This window comes from Sylvia atricapilla, chromosome 2, assembly GCF_009819655.1.
Source record: "Sylvia atricapilla isolate bSylAtr1 chromosome 2, bSylAtr1.pri, whole genome shotgun sequence".
Lineage (NCBI taxonomy): Eukaryota > Metazoa > Chordata > Aves > Passeriformes > Sylviidae > Sylvia > Sylvia atricapilla.
Window position 1 is genome coordinate 2796896 of NC_089141.1, and position 26810 is coordinate 2823705.

At 38.1% G+C, this 26810-nt stretch overlaps 1 protein-coding gene across 2 annotated transcripts in view; it reads left to right on the top strand.

Annotated features, from left to right (window-relative positions):
• The window catches only part of USP25 (ubiquitin specific peptidase 25), an 87597-nt gene that overhangs the window by 32444 nt on the left and 28343 nt on the right, over window positions 1–26810 (top strand). For both annotated transcript variants that reach the window (XM_066340662.1, XM_066340663.1), the window contains exons 5-11: window positions 3396–3558; window positions 16128–16214; window positions 20787–20924; window positions 21788–21864; window positions 22581–22654; window positions 24113–24261; window positions 26496–26623. In XM_066340662.1, the coding sequence (XP_066196759.1) occupies window positions 3396–3558; window positions 16128–16214; window positions 20787–20924; window positions 21788–21864; window positions 22581–22654; window positions 24113–24261; window positions 26496–26623 (816 nt within the window). The remainder of the gene's footprint in view (window positions 1–3395; window positions 3559–16127; window positions 16215–20786; window positions 20925–21787; window positions 21865–22580; window positions 22655–24112; window positions 24262–26495; window positions 26624–26810) is intronic.

The following is a 26810-nucleotide window of genomic DNA, read 5'->3' on the forward strand; positions in this document are numbered from 1 at the left end:
TTAATGGAATTTCTTGACTTATGTAATTAATGTTGTAATGCACATAGAATTTGTCTTCCTGAATGTAATTGCTTTAGACTACCTAATAAGGACAGATCTGATTACTGTGTAGGTGTTGAGAGGAGTGTGTCTGAAATGTCCAAGTGTCCGAACTGAACATCTTGTACATGGCACATTTAAAGTCTTTTCCTGTTTTCTCTTTAAATCTCCTAGAGAAATGTGCATGATCAGTGTATTTCTTGTTGTGAAGAAGTTTCTTCTGTTTATATTACTTTTCCTGGATTGAAGGAATCTGAAGGAGAAATCAGCTGGCCTGTGTTGTGCCCGTATAAAAATGAGTCCATGCTGTCAGTGCATAAAGGATGTGCACAACCCATGGGCCTTTTTTAAAATCAGGGTCATTGAAACTGCTGGGGACTCTGCACTGTGGTTAAGAATTGTGGGTGTAGATCCAAGGTGGGGTTGTGGAATTTTGTAGAGTCAGGGATGTATTCCTGGATGTCCAGCTGAAAGACAGTACAAATACCTTCCCATGCTCTTTTAGCTGAGTAACCTGACAGAGTGGACTTTCCTGCAGCATGTTGAGTGGGCTTCATAGAGTGGTTTGACTGAATGTTTGTGCTGTGAACTTGCCTGGGTGTTCCTGCTTTGTCTGGTGAACCCCCTGCAGTTCTGCAAAGCTGCTTGGCTGTGCCCAGCTTGTTCCAGAGAAATAAAGCACTGCTTTCAAGTCTCATGCCAAGCCTGGCATTAACTATAGCATTTCCCTCCAAACAGGATTGCAGCCCTTGGAGGGGGGGGAGCTGTAGGTGCGCTGAGTCCAGGGGATGCCAAACCCTGCAGGTAGCTAGCTGACAGAGCTGATGGCTCTGTGCTGGAGACTGTGCTGTTGTCCCCAGGGGTCACCAAGTGGGACTTTGCCTCTGTCGTCAGAATTGCTAAACCCTTGTAATAGCTCTCTGGAAGGATGCTTGTTTTGTCAAGCAATGTAAGATTGTTGATCCAGGTGATGTCCCAAATTTGTAACTCCATGAATGCAAGACAGTGAGCATTTTATATGAGTTATCCTCACTGTGCTAGTAAATGAATTTATATATGTAGCTTTTGAGCTGATCATTAGGTTCCTATTTACTGTGCTCGCTATACTTTATTTCACTTTTCATTTTTGATTTAGCTGCTATCACAGCTATCATTATGTCTGAAAATTAATTCAGCACATAAATGTGAAGTTATTACATGTGCTCTCTGAGGACAGATAATGTTATAAGTAGAATTAAGGAAAAAAATACCATGATGCCTTCAGAAGCAAATACTTGATTAACACATGGAAACACATTTCAGGTCAAGCTAGAGATGAGTAAACCCCTTTCCTGCTAAAGAAACACAAATTCAACAAAGAAATTTGACTGGGTAATTAAGCTAATGAATGGTAGTACTCATGGGGTCAGGGAACTGTCTCAGTTTGAAAGTATTTATTTTTTGGAACTTGACTCTTGAAATACCTTGAAATATTCTTGAAATTCTAGGGAGAGCAAAAAAAGAGAAGTTTGATTGTTTACCTGAAACACAAGTGGTGTGAAGTAGGTATTGTAGTCCTGTTACAACGTAATTTAAATTTATTCTAGTCTGTCAGTCTTCCTGCCAGTTTTAAAGGTCCCTTTGATTTAGTTTAAACAAGATTTTAAGCAATTCTACCTGCATGACAAATTATTTGAACTATGTATGACATTTTTAATTGATTTTTAATGTCCCCATTGACCAATTTCTGCTCTCAAAGCAGAGATATGCAGGTCATCTAACACTTTTGGAGGACAGTATTAGTGAAAAGGGAAATGAATTTGACTGTTTCTTTACATTTTGGGCTTTTCTTAGTAGAAAAAACAATCAGAAAAAACTCTTAGAATAATCAGGGTCAGGTTCCATCCCTATGCAGTGTTCGAATAGATGTCAGAACAGAAACTCTTGGTGGATTGTATGCCTGTCCTTTCAGTGATGTTTACAAGGTGATGTAAAAAACTAAATCGATTAATCCTTAGGAAATGACCAGATTTAGATTCTTCCTTAGACAGATACAAAACTGGTGTTTGTATCAAATGGTGTCTCAAATTTAGAATGCCTCTCTTTTACTGCATTTTTTCTGAAATGAGTTTCAGTGACACATTAGTATGTTCCCCAGAACAGTTACCTGCTGTAAATTCATATGATGCTTCATAGTTCCTGGTGAGATAGCTTTTCTTTCTTTGACAGGAACATAGCTTGAAATAAAGATATAGGTAGGAAACTGTGTTTTTTCCTAAAATGTTCAAACTTTATCCCTTAGGAGCCCCTTTTACAAACCAACCTAAACCTGCCTTTCTTTGGTGCTTGGTGAGTCTAGAACTGAGAGGGGGCAACTCTTTGTGCTGCTCAGACTGCTTAGATGCTTGTGGTGCAGCTTGTGAAGTCCTGTGCTTGGTGTAGGAGAGCTCAGCCTTTTGTCTGGGAGTTGGACTGGATGGCTGGGGACAGTGTCAGCAGTGCCCACACCAGGCTTATGAGTTAGAGCCACTGTTACATGACCTCAATGCACCCCTCTCCATCTTTCTGTTTAGAATACACCTACCACAAACAACTTTAAAGTTATATTTTGTCACCAGGCTGAGCATGCCTGCTGATATAGAAATAATATATCCAGTGAAGCTTGTGTTGGAGAGCTTCACAGTCATCAGATCTTACTGTCATGTGAAATATGGATACTCAGCATAAATCACGTAGGAGCAGTTTCCAGCAAAGAAAGTGGTCATTGAAGCATACAATTAAAGTGTTGGGCACTTTATTTGAAAAATTGCAGGGAGATGTCTTTCCATGGCTCATAAAGTAATTACTTGCCATGTAAAGTGATTAACACAGTTGCATAAGTTGCAGAAATGGAAACTAAGGAAACTGCCTTCATTTTTGAGAGTGGCCTAGCTAGCTTTGGGTTCCTGTCAGTAAACAAAAGATTGGTGCTTCACAAAGCAATAAAAGCATTTGAGGATGAAAGGACTGTACTATTAGTGCTGCCTAAAATCTGTGCATCCTGTTTGAATCTAGTTCTTAAATAATTGATGACTTGTAGACATGACTCTTGGATCTAGGGCTCTCACAGGAGATTCATGCACTCACTGATACCGTTTTCCAAAGGGTAATGAAATTGTTGTGGCATAGCTGAAAGTGAAATAGCATTTTTGAAGACGTTATTGCATATAATATAATACATTGCATATATTTTGCTCAGCAGCAATTAGTGAACCATGTCATTATAATGTCTGTATTGCTACCTGAATGTATTTTCCTACTTGGTTTTTTTGTTTTGTTTTTCTGAGGTCTTTGGGGTTTTTTTTCCTCACATTTTTCCCTCCCTTCTGTTCTCGAAGAGTTCTAGAAGCCAGTATTGCAGAAAATAAAGCAAGTCTAAAGAGGACGCACCCAGAGGTCTGGAGTGACTCTCCGAACCCTTACGATCGAAAGCGGCAAGACAACTGCCCAGTAGGATTAAAGAATGTTGGCAACACGTGCTGGTTTAGTGCTGTCATTCAGGTAAGCACTCTTCAACCAGCTGTGTGTATTCTTCATTGTATCTACTGGGAGGTGAGTCAGCTCATTTTAAGTGAATTGTTTAAAATAATCTCTTTTCCTGGAAGTTTAGGCCACTGCATGAGACGTTTTTGCGCATTAGTTATTTATTGCATCTTTTAAAGGGTCTATCTGTAAGTCAGATTGAAGTGTAGAAAGTACTAGTAGCATATCAAAGTGAAGCTTCAAAATGTTTGTTATTAAGAAGTTGTTGGAAGACAAGGAGTTGACTCTCTGAAGATCCTGGGTGTATGCAGCTTGTGCTAACATCAGCGACAGTTGTGGATGCCTAAAAACATGGGAAAACTGGGTTACAGATGAGGAACTGATTTTTTTACATGAAAAGGGGCACGTGCCAATGACTGAAAGGGGGTGGCTGACAATGGAGGTAGGTGGAAGAAATGGGACACCTTCAGTGCTTATTCATATTGCTACAGCTGGGTAGGATAAAAGGAGGAATAATTGATAGAGAAGTAAACTTAAGAATGAAGGGGAAGGTCTTACACCGATGCAATTGCAACTGGTTTTGGTTGTTTTATGTAATACAATCAATCTGTGTGCTTTTTTTAAAAAGATAGGGTGAGTAGGGAAATGAATACAGATACTGCAAGTTGCCTAGTGAGAGCTAATGTTCTAATATCAATAATTGATGTGCATAAAATTTATGAATCCATCTTTTAGGTGATGTATGTTTCAGTTAAAAATCTGTAGATCTATTGAAAAGCATTTTAACCTACAGAAAACTGAGGGTGAAATGAGAATACAGTGATGGGAAATTTATTTTTTAGTCTACTAGAAACAAATATTTTAGTCTACAAGAAACAAATGTGTTGTAACTTTTCACAGTCTGAGGTTTTGAGAGAAAGAAAATAAAATATTTAATACTCATTTTTAACAAATTACTGTCAGGCTGAAGCACTTCAGATAAACTAATACTGTTCTTTCATACTAACTGTTAAAAGATGGCTGTTTTACTTCAGGCTGAGTCCATTTAGATCAATGTTCTTCCCAGCAATTTCCACAGCTGGATGCTTACAGGGGAGTACAAACAATATGCATGATACTGCTCTGGTAAAACACTCCTGAGCCTCCCACTACTGTTATCTTGGAAGGGTTTTTTAATCTTCTGCGGTTTATGTAGTCACAGGGGGCCTCCCCTGCATGTTACTTGTCTTCCTTGATCCTTGCATAAGGGTGCAAGATAGGAGTTCCACAGTTGTGCTTCCTATTGCATAAGGAACTGCCGTGATTTTGTGTGGATTTTTGAACCTGGCTCCCACTATCTTTGTCCAGTAGCCTTCATGTCTCCTGGTGGATCAGATAGAAGTTGATGGCCATTACAGTTCTGTGGGCTGCTTTCCTACTCATTCAGCACCTCAGTGGTCTCTTTTTTCCAGGCTGGATGCTCCATTGCTACCTGTGGAATGTGTTCTAAGCTCTGATCCACTTTCTTGCTGTTCTCCAGATTATTTCTAGCTCTAGTAGCCCTTTAGTTGGTGGATGAGGAAAGCTCTTCAGATGTGAGTGTGCTGTGAATTGGGGGTGGTATGAGAGAGAGATACAGATTCCTCCGGAAGGACAAGTAGGGGTGACAAAGAGAGGCACTGCCGTTCTCCTCAAGGAGCAGCTCAGTTGTGTGTGGGACAAGGTGGCAGTTTAGGTTGACAGCCTGTGGATCAGGATCAGAGGAGGGGCTGATAGAAGTGCCACTGTGATTAGTCTGCTACAGACTACCCTCCTCAGGATGAGGATGTGCACACAGCCTTTTGGAAAAGCAAGGAAGTCTCTGGATTACAGTCTTGGTTCCCATGGGAAACTTTAATAAACATCCTGACCCTTGCTGGGTCCAACACAGCAGGACACAAGCAAACCAGACTTCTGGAGGATATGAGGAACAACTTCTTGGTATGAGCACTGATGGGCAAGCCAGGGGTGATGTGCAGCTGAATCTGCTCTTCTCCTAAAATGGGAGATCAGAAGGTAGAGGAACATGGTTACTCTTGACTGCAGCAACCGTGAAACAGTAGAGTTCAAGATGCTGATGGAAGTGAGAAAAGAATAACAGGACCCAGACCCAGTGTCCAGGAGAGCAGACTTAGTCTTCCAGAAGTTGGTATCTGGGATTGCAGAGGTGGCAGCTTGGAAGGATGCTTAGGAAGCACCCAGAGATGCTTAGGAAGGCTAACAGCATTTCCTGATTGCCAGAAGGGTCCATTCTGCTCTCAGGGAGCTCATAGCCAAGCTTCAGTGCAAGCAGGATGTGGAAGCAGAGATGGGGTACTGAGGAGACTGGAAATGTTGTCCAGACATGAAGGAATGGTATTAGTAAAGTGAAAGCTGACCTGAGTCCGTACCTCAAAGGTTGTCTAGGGTAACAAGAAATGGTTTGGATGTTATACTGGTTGTAAAGGGCTGAGCTAGGAGAATGTTGCTGAAAAGAGCAACTCTCATTTTTGCAAATCATGGAGAATAAAAGAGGTTTCTGATGTACTTGAGCCAGGCTTTTTAGAACAGTGCATATTGGGAGGATGAGAGACAATAGGAGTTACTCAGATAAGGAAGATTAAGCTGGATATAGAGAAGCATTTTTTCACATAAAGACAGGCAGGCAGTGGAGGCTGCCCAGAGCAGCAGTGCAGGCTTTGTCAAACCTTGTGAAGTTTTAAGATGCCTGGAAAAAAGCCCTGAGTAGCCTGGTCTGATCTCACAGGTCAATAATGTGAATAATGCTAGTTAGTTTGGTACCCATTATCTTCTATAAATTCCAGAGTTGCTTTCTACCATGTACCTCGCTGTACACATAGCAGTCTTGAATTTAGCTTTTTTCTTATATAGATGCTCTCATATGATGTTTCTGTCAGTTCATGCTTGCCAACTCTTGTTTCTACTACACTGCAATTCTCTTTACCGAGCAAATATGGTCAAAACTTGCTCTCCTTTTTAGATGACTTTTGAATTTTACTTACCAGTGCAGAGTTGGTGTATTTGCAGTAAACTGCCTTCAGGCTGGAACAGATGGTTGCCTCTTTTTCCTCTCTTCATTTTTGATTGCCTATTTGTTTGTACCTGGACCTTCCATCTCACCTCACTGGTGCTTAGTTAAAAGCTTTTGTTGAATGAATTCTTCCAAAATTGCCCAGCAATCCCAGCAGATTGCATAAATTGGATTACTGTTATGCATGTGCTGCTTGACTTGGGGGTTTTTGGTTCAGTTTCAGGTGAGTCATTTTGTTTGTTGGTTTTGTTTTGGTTTTTTTTAATGGGAAGGATTTACTTACCTGGAGGTTGCATGTAGGTAATGCTGTAGGTAATGAAATGAAAAGATTTCTTCAATTGTTTTATGATGCCCCTTTCCCACTGAAGTTTTTTATGTTCTTAGGCTTCTTTTCTTTCAGCATTTAGTAATCTAGCAGGTATTTAAATTTTCTGTGTTCCTAGAGATCTTTTGATGTTTCCCTTGTTCATCTGTCCTCCTTTCCTTATTCCATCGCACGTATTTCTCTTTTTGCAGTAGCAGAAACATTGTCTTTGTCCTAACAGAAGCAAACATTTTATTTCCATTAAGATCTTTATGGAGCTAATGTGACTTGGTGTTTTACCTTCTCTTTTGTGCAATCAGGTTTTACTAGCAGTCTCAAATCGAAAGGACTGATTTTATGTGCATGTACATTTCTGTTAAAGACTTTTTAATATAGAAAACTGAAAAATCTTTAAATAAATGTTTTTATGGCAGCTTGAAGTTTTAATTTGTTAATCACAGAGATAAGAGCAGGGGCCAGAGAATGTAAAAACCTATGCTAGACCTATGATCTCATGTTATTTATACCCAGTGTGCAACTTTATACCTTGAAAACAGATTAGAAAGAGACCTATCTAGTTCTTATGGTCACCAGCCATACCATGTAAAAGTCTGTGGTGTCTGGAATTATTATGGTTTGGTCCTAAAAGATAGTGAAATTTCTGGAGTTAGTTCTATGGAATGTAATTCAAGCAAACAATTGAAAGATTTATAACTTCAGTTGGTTGAAAATTTAGGTTATTAATATTATCTGTCAGCCAGGAAGATTTATGTTTCAAGCAACCATCCTAGGAAATTTAGTGCATGTTAATTTAGAACATTAGCTAATACCTTTATTTATCCACAGGGCAGATTGACTACTTGGGTTGCATTGACTGTGTAGAAGTATTTTCTTGCTTTCTTTGGGAGGCTTTTGTAACCTGACACATCACATAGGTCAACAATATCTAAATGTTAACTACTGTCAGTCACAATGATATACTGTGTAATGCAATCCTAAACTAAATTGCAAAGAAAGGAAAGTCTTCCTCCTATTTAAGGGGTGCTTGTTAGGGAAAGAAAAGGTTTTGACATTCTGATGTTTTCCTTTTGCAACGTATGTTCTTTTATAGGCACCAATTAGCTGACTTAGTGAAATACAGTCCGAAATGGTTTGTGTATTTGCATTAAAAGCATGAAATTCCTGAAGAGACTTTGTAGTGAGTGACAGCAAACTCTAACAAGATTCAAATGTTGCTGGAAATGTTGCCTTTACCCTGTTTTTATTTGTGCCATAGAGAAATAGGCACATCTGGAAGTCATGCTCTTCTGCAGGGGAAGAGGGGAAACTCTCTCTTCTGAGGGCTCCAAAACAAAGTTTTGCTTTCAACAGTTAGATTCAAGAGCATTAGAATGAACATTAGTATTTTTCCCACAGTGTGACTTCTAAAAATCTGCCTTGATGTTGAGGACTTTCTTTAAAAGCTTCTTTAAAGAAATAAAACACAAACATACCACTGTATATTTTTATTTTTCTGCAGTAGATTTTAGTGGCCTCCTTGTGAAAAGGTAATGTCATAGTTTTTTCTTGGCTGTAAGAGTTTACAGCCTGAAAATGGCTTAGAAATAATAAATTTATGGGGCCTGTGGAGTGATTCAGCATTGCATGCTGTGAGCACAAGTTAAGAGTTTTCAGTAGATGGGATGTAGAAGGCAAGTAACTCATAGGACATAGATATGTTGCTAGAATCATGTCTTAGGCTTGTTGCCTGTGCAAGTTCTCCCCAGATGTTTTGGTTTAAGACACTGCACCATACTGACTTTATCTTTTGGAGTCCTAAGTGGGGTTCTGGTCATGTGCAAGAAGTAATGTCCTGGCAGGATCTGTCCTGTGGAAAAGGTGTGCCATGGGAGATGCCCAGATCATTCAGAGAACGTCACTGACTTGGTGTGCCAAGGTAGATACCTGTGGGGGGAATCACTGAAAACTGCTGTGAATGCTGCTGTTTCCCTTTTCTCTGGTCCCATTCCTCAAAAACCATGTGCACTTTCTCCCCCAGTCTCATGACTTCCAGAAGGCTGGGTTTTATCTCCTCCCTTTACCAAATGAGGCCTCTCAACAGGACAGCTGGGGCTTGGCATCCCCACACTCTTTTTCTCTGTGTGTCAAAGTCTGAGGAGATTTTTTTCCCCCCACCTAAAAGTGCATAGCTTGCTGAATGAAGTTAACAAGCATAAATCTCCAAGGGTGCTCTTTAACTTTTATTTTCAGTTTATTTTATAACACTATTTCTGGCATTTTGCTCCGTTGCAGCGTGTTTGGGAGCAGCCTTCTTGCTTGCCTGATGCCAGTATATTTGGGGTTAGGATCTCCTTTGATCCTAAACTTCTGGTTCTGGGAAGAAGTGAATCAGCTTGATGGGTGAGACTCAAGCAAGTATTTTCTTCCCAGTTGGTGGCTCAGCTATTTACCAATATTGTTCTTCTTTAAAGCAGCCTACCACAAATAGCTAACTTTTGCATTTTTTTATGTTTTTTATTTGTCATGACAGATGGAAAGATTGGGATGGATGGTGTGGTAGTGCATTAATACCAAAAAGCCTAAGATTATATTAATAAATGTGCACATTTGTACATTATACATGAGTCTCTTGCTTCCCTGGGCACGCAGTTCAAGGTTGTAGGCTGAAGAACATTCAGTGCTCAATTCCCATATGAGTTAAAATGGCCATTGATGGAATATTTTCCTTCTACTATTTTCACTGTAGAACAGCCTGAGGCAGGGGTTGGTGGGGAGGTATATGATACAAACTGCTCTGTAGAGTTTCATGGGCAGAGGAATAATGATGTTGGAAACCTAGTTTCTTGCTTTCCATTCCTCTGTCACTCCCCGTTTCCCTGTAAAGTGAACCTGTCCCTTCCAAATTTAGTCCATCCTATGATATTTGCTGACAGGGTATTCCTTTTCCTGCTTTTTGTACTTCTCTAGTCTGGTTCCCTCAGGTTGCTTGTGTGATATTTCAAACTCTTACCTTACATTTAGTCATCTGAAATATCGCAAACTTTGTTGTGATGGTATGGAAAGCTTTAATGGATCATGGCTTTCACCTTGACTCATTAATAGTTGCTCATTTAATTAAGATGAAGGGTACAGGATGCATTGTTTAGGTGTGTTATTCAAATTTACATCACTTAATTTGGGCAAGAAGTTGAAAACTGCAACCATGTAAGGAAATGTTGGCTGTGATTATTTTGTCCTAACAGATTTTTTTTTTTCTTGCTTTGACCATGTAATAGTGGAGTGGTTGGATGGCATTTCTTCGTATGTGCCAAGATGCAAGCATAAAGTGAATTCTTCTGGACACATATCATACTTAGCTGTCTTCTGAATTGCAGTAATGTTCTGAGTTTGTTGCTATAAACAAGTAAATGCTCTCTAAATGTAGGCTGGTAATTCCATGGTGAGCTGTTTGTTTAAAATGTTGACTTAACCCAAGCTTGCTAGAGGTCTTAGTTTTACTTTCTAGCTCAAACAGTATGCAAGCTGTTTTCCATCTTCTTTCATATTGCACCTCAGTCTTTTGGAGATGTAAGATAGCTTAAAACTGCAATTTACACCTAGGTTTTCAGCAGTTTGGAATGCTAATTGATTGTGTATTTATAAATAAAAATGTCCTTTTAGAAGTACATTCCAAATCTTTTGAGACCTGGGATTGAATTTGTGGTTCTCAAATTGCTAAATGTTTTCCTCCTCACTACCACTGTACATGTGGGATCGTTGTGCTGAAGTTCAGATATCAGACAGTGGCATATCTGTGTGTAGGAGTTTTTGTTTCATAGGGGAAGAGAAAAGGAAAACTCCTCTTCCTATACTTTTACAGTCAAGTTTGAACAGGAACCTGCTCAAGTCCCAGCTTTGAAGCTGCTTTGCTCACTTCTCTTCTGTCTTCCTTACGTTAATTTTTTTAGAGAATGAAAGAGAAGCTTTAGACTGCCAAATCCTCAGTGTATATAAAGAAGCACAAAACTATGTTTTGGGTGATTTCCTAATTTTCTTGATGCCTGTCATTAGTCTTTATTCTGGAAACAGGATTTACCACTTAACAGGAACAAGACACAAACAGGTGCAGTGGGAGACAACCCAATAGTAAAATGTAAGGAGGAGCAGGGTAGAAGGGAGCGTTGTGCCCAGCAGAGCAACCAATGCAATAGCAACAAGCAGCCACTTCGTTTTGAGAAAGTACTTTCAAGGATATGAACCAGAAAGGGGAAAGAAAAAATAAATCAATACATAGAAAAATTTTGGAAAGCCTTAAAGAGGAGAGAGAAAGGATTTTCCCAGATTAGAACCAAAGAATGGCCTGACTTTGAGCGATGGTAACGATTATCTGTTTCCAGCTCCCTGCCACAGGCAGAGACACCTTCCACTAGACCAGATTGCTCAGAGCTCCATCCAACCAGGCCCTGAGCACTACCAGGGATGGGACCTGTGCCAGTGCATCTTCATCTTCACAGTAAAGAATGTCTTCATAAGTGAGATCTAAACCTCCTCTGTGTGTGTGAATCTATTCCCTCTTGTGCTGTCACCCCAGGATAGTCTTTCTCCAGCTTTGCTGTAGGTTCATTTCAGGTATGAAAAGGCCACAATTAAGTCACCCTCAAGCCTTCTCCAGGCTGACCAGTCCAAATTCTCTCAACATGAAGGGATATAGAGTCCAAAGGGCTTGCAAGTTGGTGAGAACTGGACTCGGTTGTCAGTGAAGTTGCTCATGTTTTTGCAGTATGGAACTTTGGACACTTAATACTTCAGTCAGAGGCATGGAGGAGTATTAAATCACTCATTTGTGCAATATTTAGGAGTACTTTCACTTTGACCCTTAGCACTTCAAATATTGGTAACTAGTAAATTTCGAATTCTTTATTCTCTTGGAGGAAACAAGGCAATTCATTCAGGTAGGACCGTATATTCCTGTGTTTTTCTGTATATTTCTGTGTTTTTCTTTTATTTGAGTTATTAACATTAATAAAATGTTAACTTTAGTAATACTCAAGGTACCCCACTAAAACTGGCTCTCTGTACCTTAAACCACCAAAATTGTTTATAAAGTGAAGTAAGAACATAAATTTAATTTGTCATGTTGGCAGAGGCAAACTATTCCAAAGAATATACTTTATGACATAGGGCTCTGGTTTTTGCTTTTTATTATTAGAACAGTAGTGATGTATTCATAGTGACTATTTAAGATTGCTTTCTGCTTGTTACACAAAATGAGCGTAGATAGTCTTGGCTTTGTGACTTTAAATAAAAAATGAAATAAATAAATGTCAAATTGGAAATGCATAAGAGGCCCCAGACGAATAAATGAGGAAAATGAGTGTTGTGATGTGCTACTATGTCTAAAGTTTCAACTTATGCAAGATGATGTTTTAACTAAATGCCAGTACATAAAGGAATTTGTTTAAGAGCTCTATAGGACTGCATGCTTTTCTTTTTCCTTGCCAAAGGTTGCTTTTCAAACTTTCCTATAAGATATATTTAGTTTTTGGATTTCTTCCTTCTGTTATGTCTTCTCTCTGTCCTTCCAAGCTTAACCTTTACAAATTCATTGGGAAGCTGTTTGTGTTCATGGTACTATGAACTTCAGGTTTCACGCAAACTAGTTTAAAGGTGATACATATTAAAAATGCATAGTTCTTGTGGAATTTTTTTTCCTTTTTCTTGTTGTTTTTTTTTTTGTTGTTCTGAGAGCTGGAAACAAATACCAAATTGGTAGTCAAAGAGAACTAAATGTTTTCTTCAATCTCTTAGTGAAACGGCTGGTTTTAGTGCCCAGTGCTTACCAACTTGCAAGAATTCACCAGAGAGCCCCTCTGAAGCTTTCTGGAGCAGCTTGTTGGGTCATCTTGTATCTAGACTCAGAAACAATGTTTTCCTGCTCTCTAAAGTCGGTAACTTTATTAATTTGGGGCTCTGCTAGTAGCTTTTAATGACCAGTGCTGCATTTGTAGATTTAATTTACTGACTAATTTATATTTGTGCAGCATTAATGCAGCATCACAGTTCTTGAATGTTAAGAAGTAATCCTTTACTCAGTCAACCTAAATTTTGGCAAGGTCCTTATGTTTGGTCATCCTAGACTTTAAGCAGGGAAAAAGGGACAAGCAGAGTGTTTTAAGGGAAACCAAGGCAACTTACATTCATAAATTGTGTTTGAACTCAATGTAAGTAAACATTACTCATAAAAGCGAACGTTTTAGTATCTTACAGTATAGAAGCTACTCTCTTAGTTCTCCCTGGCATGACTGGAAACACATCATCATCACCTATAGCAGAGGGGAAAGACACAATGTGTTGTTGCTATTGTTGGTGTGAATGCCTCAAACTGAGACTGGATTTCTGTTCTTGTTTCTTCTCATTTACTGTCTTGTTCACTCCCCAAAATAGACAGAATGAAAGGCAATATTCTAAAAACCTATTGATGTTCATGGCAATTTGGATTGCTATAACTTAGCTCGGCTTGGTCAAGTTTCCAGATGACAGCTTTTAAATGGTTTAAATGCACCGGGAGAAAAACCTGCAAACTCACCTTGTAGAGAGTTTTTCTTTCATGTGTAAGTTTTGCATACTTTAGTAAATTGTCAAGGTATTTGATCAAGGACAGTAGATGTGAAGTATCCACCTTTTAGATGCCTGTTTTCTTGCACTGGGGCTCCTGACACTTTTGTGTGGCTGAAGCCAAGTGGGTGAGAGGTGAGGTGCTGCTCCATGCAGTGTGTTTGGAAAGCAAATGTGTTTGGAGCTTTAGACTAGGGCCAGTGCATGGCCCTTGGGCCAGAGGCAGTCTCTGCTTTGTCTCTTGGTGGCTGCAGAAGAGCAGCTTCTGCCTCATGGGCCACTTACCCTGGTGCAGGGAGCCTGGACAGAGGTCTGGAAACTGGAAAGTCAGCAAACTGGGAAGTGTTTTGCCTTTCTGTGCTCTGGGGTGGTTGGCCTTGGGTGGTCTCTGCTGGCCTTAGATGAGCTCATTTTTATCTCCTTACCTCGGGAAGAACTGCAGGTTCCTCACTGAGATGCTTCAGGCACAAAAATAGTTGGTTTCAGGCACTTATTTACACTTATTTACACTGGGAAATGATCTTTTTTAAATCAAGATAGAAGTTTCCTTCAGTTGATTTAGCTCAGTATAAGAGAGCTAGAGCATGACACTGTCCTGTGTGCATTAGTGGTGTTGGCTGCAGATAAACTGTGAGGGTTCTGCTGCATCTCAGAACAACTGTACACAGTGTAACCTTTTCTGGCAAGAGGTTTAACAACTAACATCTTGCATAAGAAATGTTGAGTAGTACAAGACTGAAGAAGAAAAGAGTAAATCAAACAATCCTTTTAATTACTCTCAGCAGATTGTGCAGATAAGTTTGTTCAGGTCAGTCAGAAAGCATGGAATTATGTTCGGTAGAGTTCTGAATTAAAGAAACTGAATTTTTGTGAAAAACTTGTTGGATTAAATGCCAGGCAAAAATGGTAAACTTAAGCACAGTTTGCTCTACATAATTTGTGTGTTTGTATTATGAAATTGGCCTGCTCAGCTGCTTGGCACTTTGATGGCACTTGGATTAGTTACGGAGAGAATTCAGCCTTTGGACATTATATTTCAGCAGCTGGTTTATTTTGTACATAAAACATTGCTATGTTTTGCTTGATGAAGAGCCCACCAGTGGAATGCTGTTACATCATGAGATATAACTTCAATTAGTATCAACTTCTAGACTGACACTTGAATTAAATATTAACATTTTCTCTGCTTTGAGTAAGTAAACAAAGGACTCTGTTTAAATCTTCCTTCTCTGCAAGGATGGATAAAAGGGAGCATGTATTTTGAACAGCAAAACAAGAAAATAGTTTGACTGCTCAGTTGTCTGCCTTGATTCAGCACGGTCAGAAAGGTCTTTTCTCAGCTGATTTTTTGATCCTTTTTAAAATCTAAAAAGAGGTGTGGTAGCTTCTTTGCTTTGTTGGGGATGCTGTATAATGTGGGGTATGGGAAAAAGTTGGACTCTATACAGGCTCTTTCACAAGGAGAATCAGGAACATGACAATTTTTCACAACCTTATTTTTCCTTCCAATGTGTTCTAAATTACTGGAATAAACGCAGAGCCTCTTCACAATTCGTGTTTCACTTATTTGGCACTATGGTGTTGAAAACCTGTTAAACTGATGTGATCTGTGACTTAAGTCTTTACATGGGTAGGACAGTTTCTGGGATCAAAGTCTACTGCTGGGGTAAGCAAACTCTCTTTCCAAAACAAATAGCTAAGATATGTGATGGAGTGGGAGGAGAGTTAATTATAGACTGTAAACCCAGGAAAGTACAAATAGGAAGGTAGATCTTTGCTGTGCTTCTCTGATGAGCATGTTTAATGTACTACAGACCTTTCCTCCTGCCTTGTCTTCATCAAAATGCTCTTCGGTAATGAAGGGATTTTTAGTTAAGATGCTTTTTGTCTGTACAGAAAAACAGTTATGCAGCTCCACAAGTTCTGAGGTGTCCAGTTCTCAGCACAATGTGTTGGAGTTTTACTGTTTGCAACCCAGAGTCCTCTTGTTCTTGTACTTTCTTGGCTCCAGGCTCTATGTTACACTGTGGAGTTCTTTGTGGGTGTGCCTGCAGTCACCTGTTTTCATGTCCTAGACAGACAGAGACCTGTCTATTCATGTGTCTATAAAATGGGAATGTTATCAGTCCCATACCTGCAAAGTTGTATAACCCAATTTCCTTGCTCTAATGTGCATCCCTCAGATCATACAGGAATGGGAGGAGAGGACAGAATGCAAACTGTTCAGCTAATGCAAGTGAAATTAAATTGCATGTGCAGAGATGTGCTCTCTGTGCACTGAGAAGTATATGATAGAGGGCCTACAAGATAAATTTTACATGGCTAAACAGTGTTTCCTGTCAATTTGAAAATTGACAGTTATACAATTCATAAAATTCTTGTAAAATGTAATTTGCCTATCATGTAAAATTATTGTTCCTTTTATGTGATTAAGTGCAGAGATATTTTTTTATTACACTGTTTTCTTGGCAAAAGTGGTTGTCTTCTGGTGAAAATATGTTTAGCAATACTCTGCCTTCTGAAATAAAACTTAACATTGCATATGTTTAACACTTCATTTGTTTTGCTAAGGCTTATTTAGAAGTGTTTTGTATTGTTTGTAGAAGTGCTTAAAAGTTTTCTTAATTTTTTTCTTTTCAGTCGTTATTTAACCTTCTGGAATTTCGAAGACTAGTTTTGAATTTCAACCCTCCTGCAAATGCTCAGGATTTGCCCAGAAACCAAAAGGTAAAACAAGAAGCTAACTTCGTCTCATGGCTGATGAGGGCATTTCTGTCTCATAGTTGAATTTTGCAGTTCTCTAGCTCATATCAGCGTGGGTTTTAGAGGTGCCAGTTAAGAGTTCTCTGAGCTTCCTGTTGTGGATCTTACATAAATGACATCAGCCTCATAGCAGAGTATGGGGCAGAGCATTTCTCATGTGTGTGTAGTTTGTCTTGGCAAACACAAGTGTCTTATTCCAGTTCCCTCCCATTCATGATCTGACACTGAGCTTTCATTTATTCACTTGTCTCTTCTGGCTTTTTCAGGAGGAATTTATAAGTATAAATTTTCACATGTTTATCCTGGTACTCATACAGGATAGGGAAAGGGAAGGCCTTGGCTTAGGTTTCTTGTGACTTCAGATTGGCAAGGGGGAATGATCATGGAGCAGGGGACAAGGGAGACCAGTTTTCCTTGCTTCATGGGCATCCTTTGAGGAGAGATACAATGGGAGCCTCTTGGTTTCTATGCTGTGGAATGGGAAGGAAGAAATGGAAAAGGAAGTGGCTGTATGAAATATGAAGACACTTGGTTGCCTGATTTTTAGCAGGGACTTAGCAATGAATTTTTACATGTCTAGGAATTAGTATCATAGAATAGTTTAGGTTGAAAAGAACCTGAAAGATGAACTAGTTCCAGCCTCTGTGCCATTGACAGATGCACCTTACACTAGATCAGGTTCCGAAACTGGCCTTTATCACTCCCAGGGATGGGGCATCCACAGCTTCTCTGGGTAACCTCTGCCGGTGCTGTACCACCCACACAATAAATTAGATTTGTGTGTTGCCCCTTTCTGTCAGATTTAAGGAAGGGAGTGTGTTGTCAGCCTGTTCTTAGTTGTTTGTCTCTTCAGGCTTGTCTGGAATGTTCACTATCAAAAGTAAGAGCTGTTATTAGAGAAGGAAAAGAAAACAAAGAGAAGACAGTGTCCATTTTCTAAACCTCTGGGTATGTTCCATAAAAGGGAAGTTGAATGCTCAGTCAGGACTGGATAATTTCTCCCCTGCCCTACCTCCTTCTTCCCTCACCACATTCAAAGTGCAAGAAGTCACTTTTTTTTGGTTGGAAAACGTATTTGCATTAGGTCATGAGATGATGTGAAAAGAAAACAAGGGTAGTGTTCCTAACAAAAGGTAGGGATGGAGCAGTGTATTTTAATAAGAAAGATAAGTCATGCTTTACAAAGAGCTGTACTAAAATTTTTGATTTTTATTTTTAGATTGACTTTCTGCCCAGTATTTAATTTTTCATCATATAATCTATTTATATCCTTCAGTACTCAGAAATTCTATGTTCATTTTTCAGCATGTAAAAAGCAATTGGCATTTAAAAAGTGGTATGAAATAGCTGATAACAAGCAGTTGTCTTCATAAACATCTTGCCCAAGCATTGACACTTGCAGCCAAATGCCTTTAGCCATTCCAAAGTGCTTTATTTTAGGAATTCTGACCATGACAAACAATAAGTTTGTGTGCAGTGGTGTGATGCCAGGCAAGGGCATGGATTTGTGCAGGAACCTTGCTTTCTGCAGGCCTGCTAGAAAGAATCTCTGGCAGTAGTTTGTCCTCTCCTTTCTTAATTGCATTCCAGAATGAAGTAGCATTATTACTTGGTGTACTCATCTGTCTTATCTACAGCTGAAAAAGAAAGGATTGAGGAGAATTTAGGATAAGGGATCACTTCACTAGTTGGAATGTAGACAGATAGAAGTCATAAGCATGCATGCCCCCAGATATGGTGCCTTGAGTTCTTTATAAGTGAAAGCAATTAGAGGCAAATTGATTTAGAGTTATAGCATAAGTTACCAGTTGACAGTAGGGAAAAAAAAAAAGTAAAGCTCTGAAATTTATTTCTGACTGCTTACTTATTTTAAAAGTATTTTGCCTTAGTTTTGGTTTTATTTTTGTTTTTATTCCAGTGTTAACTATCATATGTGACTGATATTCTCCAGGATCAAATTTCCTTGCTAATAAAGGACATGTTTTAATAATCCCAGATTTTGAATACTTGGGTTTATATCCTGTTGCTCTTCCAGTTGGTGGGAATTAGAGTTTAATGCTAGGGTCATGACAATCTCTTGATTTAGAATTAAAGCATGTGGTTGTACTTCAGGGAATATTGCAGAGCAGGAGGTTTGTTCTTTCCCATCAATATATTGAATCCAAATGCTATGAATAATTTGGCATGTAATCTTCTTAATCCAGAAGTCGTTGATATAAATTTTTACTTCAAAAAGCCCCAACAAAACAACAGCCCCACCCTATTTGTCTCAGCTAATTGGGCTTTGATTTTCTGGATTTGGGTATGCATACACTTAAAATCTTGAACTTGATCTTGCTTCTTTTTAATTTGAAAACATTTTGTCTTCCTTGGTTTCTTTCTGTAGAATAAATGCAGTTCTCTGTAGTTACTGAAGCTTCTTTGCTTTCCCAGTTCTCTTGGCTCTTGCTGTCATATGAACAGATCTTTTAGCTGTGCACACTGAGACCAGCTAAATATTTAGCCTCAGTGATATCTTCAGGAAACATTTGATTATCAGAGGAAAGGGGCTACTGTGCTCCAGGTTACATGTCCTTCCACCTGTTCTGATATTACTGTAATATTATCATTATCTCACTCTCCTGGCAAACTGATTTGCCATAATGAATGTTTGCTAGGTATTAAATATGTAGACTGCTTCAAAAGCATTTATAATAAGAAGTTATTCCGACACATATTGAGAAATTGTTTATGTAAGCAGGATAGGTGATAAAATGGAGAATGTCTTAGATTATGAATTTTCCATACAGTGCTTAGTTAAAAACTTACTTTAATCTTTTTTTGTGTTGGTGCATGTACAGGATGCTTTAGAGGTGAGAGCTATGTGCTGTGCTGTGATCACTTTATTAGTTGTTTGTTTTGATGTGCAAGTCCTTTTGTGGAATTCAAAATCTTATCTTAGGGACTGGCCCGACTTATTTTGAAGATTTTAGGGTTTGTTCTGGTCAAGGATCCTGTCCAGTGCTTTAAATCGAGCTTTGTCAAAAGCAGCAAGGATTTCCCTAGTTTTAGAGAACTTTGGTAGCCTTTGTAGGTAACTGTTTTGAGTAATCCTACTGACAGTGGGCAGTTGTTCAAGTTAAGGCTACAAGTATGGCTAAAAACTGGGCCAAAGTTCTAGTGTAAATTTGGGTAATGCAGTAATGTACTATGTACATAATAATAATGCCTATGTACTTCAGATTTAACAAAAAGAAGGTAAGATCTGCAGTATTCTGTAGTTAATAATTTGTACTATGCATATGAACCATCACTGGTATTGAAGCATCTTTATAAAATGTATCTAAAATTTGAAAATCCATTTGTTTTAATAGAACACTTAATGAGAACAGCAAGAAAAATACAACTTTAGCAATTTGTTTCCTTTATTATGTAGTGCTTTAAGTATCTAAATGGGAGACTGATTTTGTTCTTAAATTAGGATAATTTGATGCTGAATTAGGGTGGCACTTGAAGTGCAGCCTTTTCTGGGAACAGTGTTTTTAACTGGCAGGTGTTTGGCGAGGTGGACTAGAAGAGCAAGTTAAATTCACGGATTTACATGACTAGAAGTATTTCCTAGGTATTTGGAACATGGTGAATTCACTGTGCACTTTTTAAATCTGGAGTAAACCAAATTTTACATAGAAAAAGCTTTATGCCTCCTGGATTGATGCAGGAGTGACTAAACAAGTCTGTTGTTTGATGATCATGTGAAGTACTTTGTCATCAGGTAATTCCAGTTTGACCAGTATCAAGACATGTGTTGCCTTTGAATGATACTTTGTTCTAAACACAAGTGGATATTACATGGGGTTTGCCAACTATCTACTCAGCAGTAGATATCCCATCTCCACAGCATTGGTAACCTGTGATTTAATCTATGGTATTTGTGTTTCAGTTTATTTGTTTTTCATTATGCAAGCAGAAAGTATTTCTTCTCTTCTGGAAACCAGCAAAGGAATGCCACAGTCACATGAACTGTACTTCAAAATTGGCTAGAAACAAGAGCAGGCTATTTTACTTGGGTCAAGAGAAATGATGAAGGTTAATGTAGACCTTAGAAATTTAGTCTTCAGTAAAAATAAGTTTTAAAAAGGTGCCGAATACTGTGTAGGCTCACAAGAAATTCTTCTAGAGGTACAGAGGATTACTGATGTGAATCAAATAATGCATATTATTGCAGTGTGTTACTTAAGGCTTTGTAAGTCTTGAAAGAAACATTTCTGTCCTAAATGCAGTTCTGCTTGTGGAGTTGTCAGTTCAGGCCCACTTCAAGACAAACAGTATCTTCTAGATATGATTTCAGGGAGTTTTTAGTTTCTGTAATGGAATTTTCTTTCCAGAGAACTGCATTATTTTGTCACCCTGACAAGTAAAAGGCACGCAAGCATTACCTTGGTAGTACTAGAAGTAACCTTACCTATTACTATGATGTTACTCAGTTTATTGGGTAATGCTTTTGTTCAGTAGATTTCTGTTATCACTTGGTTAAATATTTGTATTCTCCACATACAGGAACATAGGAATCTGCCTTTCATGCGTGAATTGAGGTACCTGTTTGCACTTCTAGTTGGTTCAAAGAGAAAATATGTTGATCCATCAAGAGCAGTTGAAATCCTTAAAGATGCTTTTAAATCAAATGATTCCCAACAGGTAAATTCCGTGTATTTTCAATCAAGTTGATGCATATTTTTGTATGCATATTGCAATAGGAAATACTTACCATGGACAGCAGTATTTCCAAATATCCACAGAAAAGCAACTTCTGATTATCACAGTCTTTGACCTTTTCCTATAATATTACATGATTTCTGGTTACTTTTTTTAGAAAGACTAAAAATTCCAGATAACAGGACTATTTTATTCAATACACTTTCTTCCTATTATTTTAGAAATTAACTAATAGTTCAACATTATTTCTTTTATGATTTAGTTTAGCTTCTAAGTCTGTGGGTTTTTGAAAGATAAATACTGTTCTGATCTAACAGTACATCCAGGGCTTTACTATTAATCTACAATTCCATTATACTGCATGTTTAGATACTGGTTTGGAGATTCTAAATATTCATATTCAGGATTGTTACCCAAATCTTAATGTGCATATTCCCCTTTTTGTTGGAGAAACATTTTGTTTCTTTGTTTTTCCACATGAGGTTATATGACTGAGGTGTTTAATTACAATAGCATACTGGATTTAGTGCTTGATGAAAGTAACATTAGTCACCACTTGCTAAGATACCAAAGGGTTTGAACAATGGAATTCATGAGATGCCTTTGGACTAGCATGGTGTGAAAGCTGAGCCCAAGTAACAAGGATCACAGGAGAGTGTCACTGCTGAGGAACACCAGAGCCACTCATAAAAAAAGCTGTCATGGCATAGTCTTAGACATTGTGTGATTTTGGAACACTGGTGGAGGGGGAAGGGAATTCTGCTCAACTGATCTTGTAAGGTGACACTTTGTTGTGTTCTGTTGCATATGTGAACTGATCACTTTTTTTTTTTTTTTTTTAACAGCAAGATGTTAGTGAATTTACACACAAATTATTAGATTGGCTAGAAGATGCCTTCCAAATTAAAGCTGAAGAAGAGAGGTAAGATTTTTTTTTTCCTGTCTCTGCATGTTGAACATTTGGATAATAGAAAGGCAATCCAAATAGCCAAAAATCCAATTCTCTGTATGGCTGAAAATATTTTCACTCTGTAGCTTAGTTCAAGTGTGGTTTTTTTCCATACATGTCAATGCTTTTGGGTTTTTTCCATGAGTTGTCTTTTTTCACCATCTTAGTTCATGTTAGAAATCTAGCTCCATAAAGTCCAGAGTATATCAAGAGTAGAGGTGTTTTGTAGATAATCAGTTAGGCTTCTTTTATTTTAATGCTATTTTGCTTTTTGATCCTGTAGTTAAAGTACTTCAAAACTTTGCTCCTCTTTCTCATCTCAGAAGTAAATGCTCATCATTTGTATTAGTGAGCATCTGGAAACTCTTTTAAATGCATGATTTTTTCTATAATGTTTGAAGAAACAGTTTTTACGAGGCTTTTGTATATTTAACCACTCATGTGAATTGGTTTGCACAGATTGTCTTAGAAGTGAAACATTTCTTAAAACTAGTTTTCAGAATACACTTTTCCCTGCAAATATCTGAATCGTTGTTATTGTCAGAAAAATTAATACAAAAATAAATTAACAGTAAAATGGGCATCATTTCTATAATGAATTCAGAATAGTTTGTTCATAGTTGAATAAATCAATGGTTGTGGCTTTGACTTGCACTTTTTTGCTCTAACACAGTTCCTGTTTCTTTTAGGGATGGAGAGAAACCAAAGAACCCAATGGTGGAGTTGTTTTATGGACGATTTCTAGCAGTAGGTGTACTTGAAGGTGTGCATCAGAATTTACTTGGACTTTTCTGATCGTGTCTGTTCTGTGCTTGTCCAAGCACACAGGTGACTGGTGCAGCTTTAGGATTTTAGCTACTTTTGCAGAACCCGATGTGGAGAACACACATGTGTACATATGTCTGTGGCAAATGGTTCATCAGGTCTGAGATTGAGGGGAAGTGCAGTGAGCTTCAGAGGTCCACAAAGATTTGATAACCTTCAGGAGCTGAGTGTATGTTCTCAGTGCAGCAGAAGTTGGGGTGAGGTGCTGAGGGAAAATACTTGGAAGAAATTATTTGGGCACTGTTACCACTTAGTAACGGTGTAGAGAAGGCACAGCATACTGTATTTCACTGAGCTGTTCTCTCATACTCCTTCTGATTCATTTAATGCAAGTTAAAACTTCAGTTACTGCATTTCCTTCTGCACAATTTCTCTTAAATTTCTCACCTTCTTAAAAGTACAGTTTGTTGGAAAATAAGTCAGTGGAAACCTGCTCAAGGGCAGTTTTGGAGAGAGCACTAAGGAGGAAGAGACTGTACAGCAAGCTTCCCTTTATCTTCTGTGCATGTAATTAGCAGATCTGCAGAATTGTACTGCTCTCTATTTCCAAGAGGCTATGAAAGTATTTTTGAGTCATTTTAATGTTGATGATCCTGCCTCCCATCCAAATTAATTACTTTTGTATTGGAATGAAGCAGGTATAGTCTTTTAAGTGGCTTCTGGGTTATTCCGTGATGTTGAACAGGTTTCTAATGAGTTGTCAGATATCAGAACCATTCTGCAGATTTCTTGCTCCTTTATATTTAGCTGCTTTCATCCCTTACATTCTCATTTTAACAGAGGAGATACATAAAAATCAAACAAACGAAAAGAAACTAGGAGATGCAAGACTTGTTACTGACTTTAGGTTGAAAGAAATTGAAATTCTAGGTTGAAATCAATTGTCCCCCATATTTCTCCTCATGTTTACACTTACATCTTTATACAGTATTACCAAGTTATAATCTTGTTTTTCAGGACAGAAATGAATGTTCTCTTTTGTGGCTTATTTTTGCAAAATCTGCTTATACAAAGGGCTCTTTCATACCAGCAATTCCACTGGCTTTGCTGATACAATATATGTTTTTATTATGAAGCTCCCATTTGCAGGAGAGGACTTTGATTTATATGTGTAAAACTTCCCATATGTCTGTGGTGCTAAGTAATTTTGAGGTTTTCTTATTACCAAAAGATGCTAAAACAATATGAAAAATGGGGTGAAGAGGAAAATACAGTAATTTTCAATATTGCTTGAGCAACATTTTTTAAAAAATTCTTTGAACATATAATTAAATTGTTCAGTAGGAAAATGTAGGTATTGTTCAGTAGACTAGATCGATTTACATAGGATTGATACAGTTTTTTTCAAGGTAAACGTTTGTTCTAAAACATTAAGTATTTAATTTTTCATGTGAAGGTAAAAAATTCGAAAATACAGAAATGTTTGGCCAGTATCCACTACAAGTTAATGGCTTTAAAGATCTACATGAGTGCCTAGAAGCTGCAATGATTGAAGGGGAAATTGAATCTCTCCATTCAGAAAATTCTGCAAAGTCTGGTCAGGAGGTGAGTTAAGTGCTCCTGTGGACTTCTCTTGGGATGTTGTTCTCATGCCCTTTATTTTTTTCTTGGGGTTTCATGTCAGGCTTTTATGGTTCATGGCACCTGCTATATAGATAGGAATCCACATGGCCTGGAAATGCTGAGTTACTTTCTCTTTACACAGCTGTTCATGTTTCATCATGGTTATTTTAAAATTGTGAAATCTTGGGAGGTTTTATTCCTGCTTGCCTAAAAGGTTCAGGTGTAATTTCTTCCTTGATGTCAATCTTTTGCAGTTAAAAAAATGGTATTTCCTTTAATCATCTCGAATAGTGACACACTCTGAAATCATCCTCCAGTCTGAAGTTCTGGTGCCAATTCTGTGTTTTATAACAAATATTTTATAGTGTCTCTTTTACGATGAGTATATATCCTGAATTATAATTTGAAGAAAAACAAAATCTCATAAATTTTTTGGTGCAATCCCAAGTTTATTTCTTCGTGCAAGGCGAAACTTTGTATCTACCTACTACAAGAGCACAATTGTTCATCTTATGAACTAAAGGTTGTCTTACAGATCTAACCTGTGTGTGTTTGTGCATAAAATGTCAGTTCTGTTATAAATGCTTGACTAGAAATGTTAGAGTTTGATGTCGTGGGTTTTTTTGGTTTGGATCTGAGGCTTTTTTAACTTGTAATACTGGGAAACTGCAGGATAATGATGTACAGGTCTATACTTTTAAGCTTTGAGTTCTGTGAAACTGTCAGCTTGGCTTCTTAGCATGTGGGAATAGAAGTGAAATAGTCATATGACAGATTGACAGTAGTGGCAAACCAAGAAAAGTAATGTATTAAGTCCTATTCTAGAAAAAACATTGCTTCATTATTACTAGGGCCAAGTAAATTGGTTATGTTTCCCTGAAATAATCCATAGTGATATTGCTTCTTTTAGTAGCTATGCTTAAATATAATGCCTGAAAGATGTTACAGTGCACTGGAAGGTTTGAAAGTACTAAAGAATTCTGAATTTCTTGTAGTTTTAATATGATTTGTCTCAGCTCAACAAAGACTTCAAGTAACTTTTCTCTGAGCTGATGGATACCAAAGCTTAAAGAGAATAATAATGTGGTACTCACGTGTGTTGAAAGATCCTCAAAGCAACATTCTGGGTTTTTTTCCTTATTCCCACCACTGACTCTAATGGAGTATTTAGCTTGACTATTAGTATTAGTACTGTTATTATGATACCTAAAAGCCTCGGTTAGAGCAGGGTTGAGAGCAAGTGAGCTAATGCAGGAACAGAAAAAGAAGGCATTCTCTGTCCTGAGGAACTTAAATCCTGCTTCAAAAGAATTTTAGCCGTGAGCACAGGAAGAAAAGGCTGTTTGCCAGGAATTGTATAAAAAGATTATTCAAGACGTTTGGCTAGGTAGGAGAACTTGAAGTGACCCCTGAGTCAAATGCCACATCTGGGCTATGGCACTGATGACAAATATGTGTCAATGGTGTCTGCAGCAATCAGAGAAACTTCAGGTGATGGTTAGATACCCAAAACTTATTAAACGGGTAGATTGTGGTTTTTATGCTTGAGAATGGAGAGAAACAAAAATATCTTCAGTGCTGGAACTGGAGCGGGATTTGTATTGTACTTGAAAAACAAAGTATGTAAAAATGAAAAGAGGACTATGGATAGACCTCTGCTGAGCAGTCAAAGACAAGTGGGGTAAGATGATGAGAACAGTGATTAGAGACATGAGTAGAAACTTTAGGCCATTAGTATGGAGGAAATGTCAAACACTCGCTGATCGTGTTTCAAAGGGGGTCAGAAGCTTTGAATGATGTCAGGTGAATGAAAGGATCAGAAAGTTGAGTCTGAGAGAACTACAGCAGGAAGAGCACTTGCAAACAGTGTAACCAACCCTTTCAATATCATTGAGGAGTTAAGGAAACAGAACAGTTGGCAAGGCAGATATGCTCAAGTGTGAGCTGACTTCTCTATAAGCAAAATAAATGTGAGTGGAACAAGTATTTCCGCCTCCTTTGCTGGAGCACAGATAGCAAAGCTGTCATGCAGCATGGACAACAAATGGTCTGTGTTTACATTGAAGGGAGAAGGTGGTAGCATTGGAAAACTTATGCTGACCCACCCTCTAAAACCAGTTTCTCTCACAGCTGTGTTGGTCTGCAGGTATTGTATCATTATTACTTAATTTCTATTGGAAGGCATTAATTTTGGGGATTTCTGTTTCTTCATCCAGCACTGGTTCACAGAGCTTCCTCCTGTCTTAACTTTTGAGCTATCAAGATTTGAGTTTAATCAGGCTTTGGGGAGACCAGAGAAGATACACAACAAATTAGAATTTCCTCCAATTTTGTATCTAGACAGGTATGGTATAATATTATCAACATAATTCTAGTGTGAATATAAAATATATCTTGTAAGTTTGTTAAAGTTGATGATGTGTCTTATACTCACTTGAATTATAGTAAAATTATGTTCTATTTATACAAGTTAGAGTTTTCATGGGTTTCATCTTTTTCAGAAAATGCACATAGATCACAATTAAAGACAT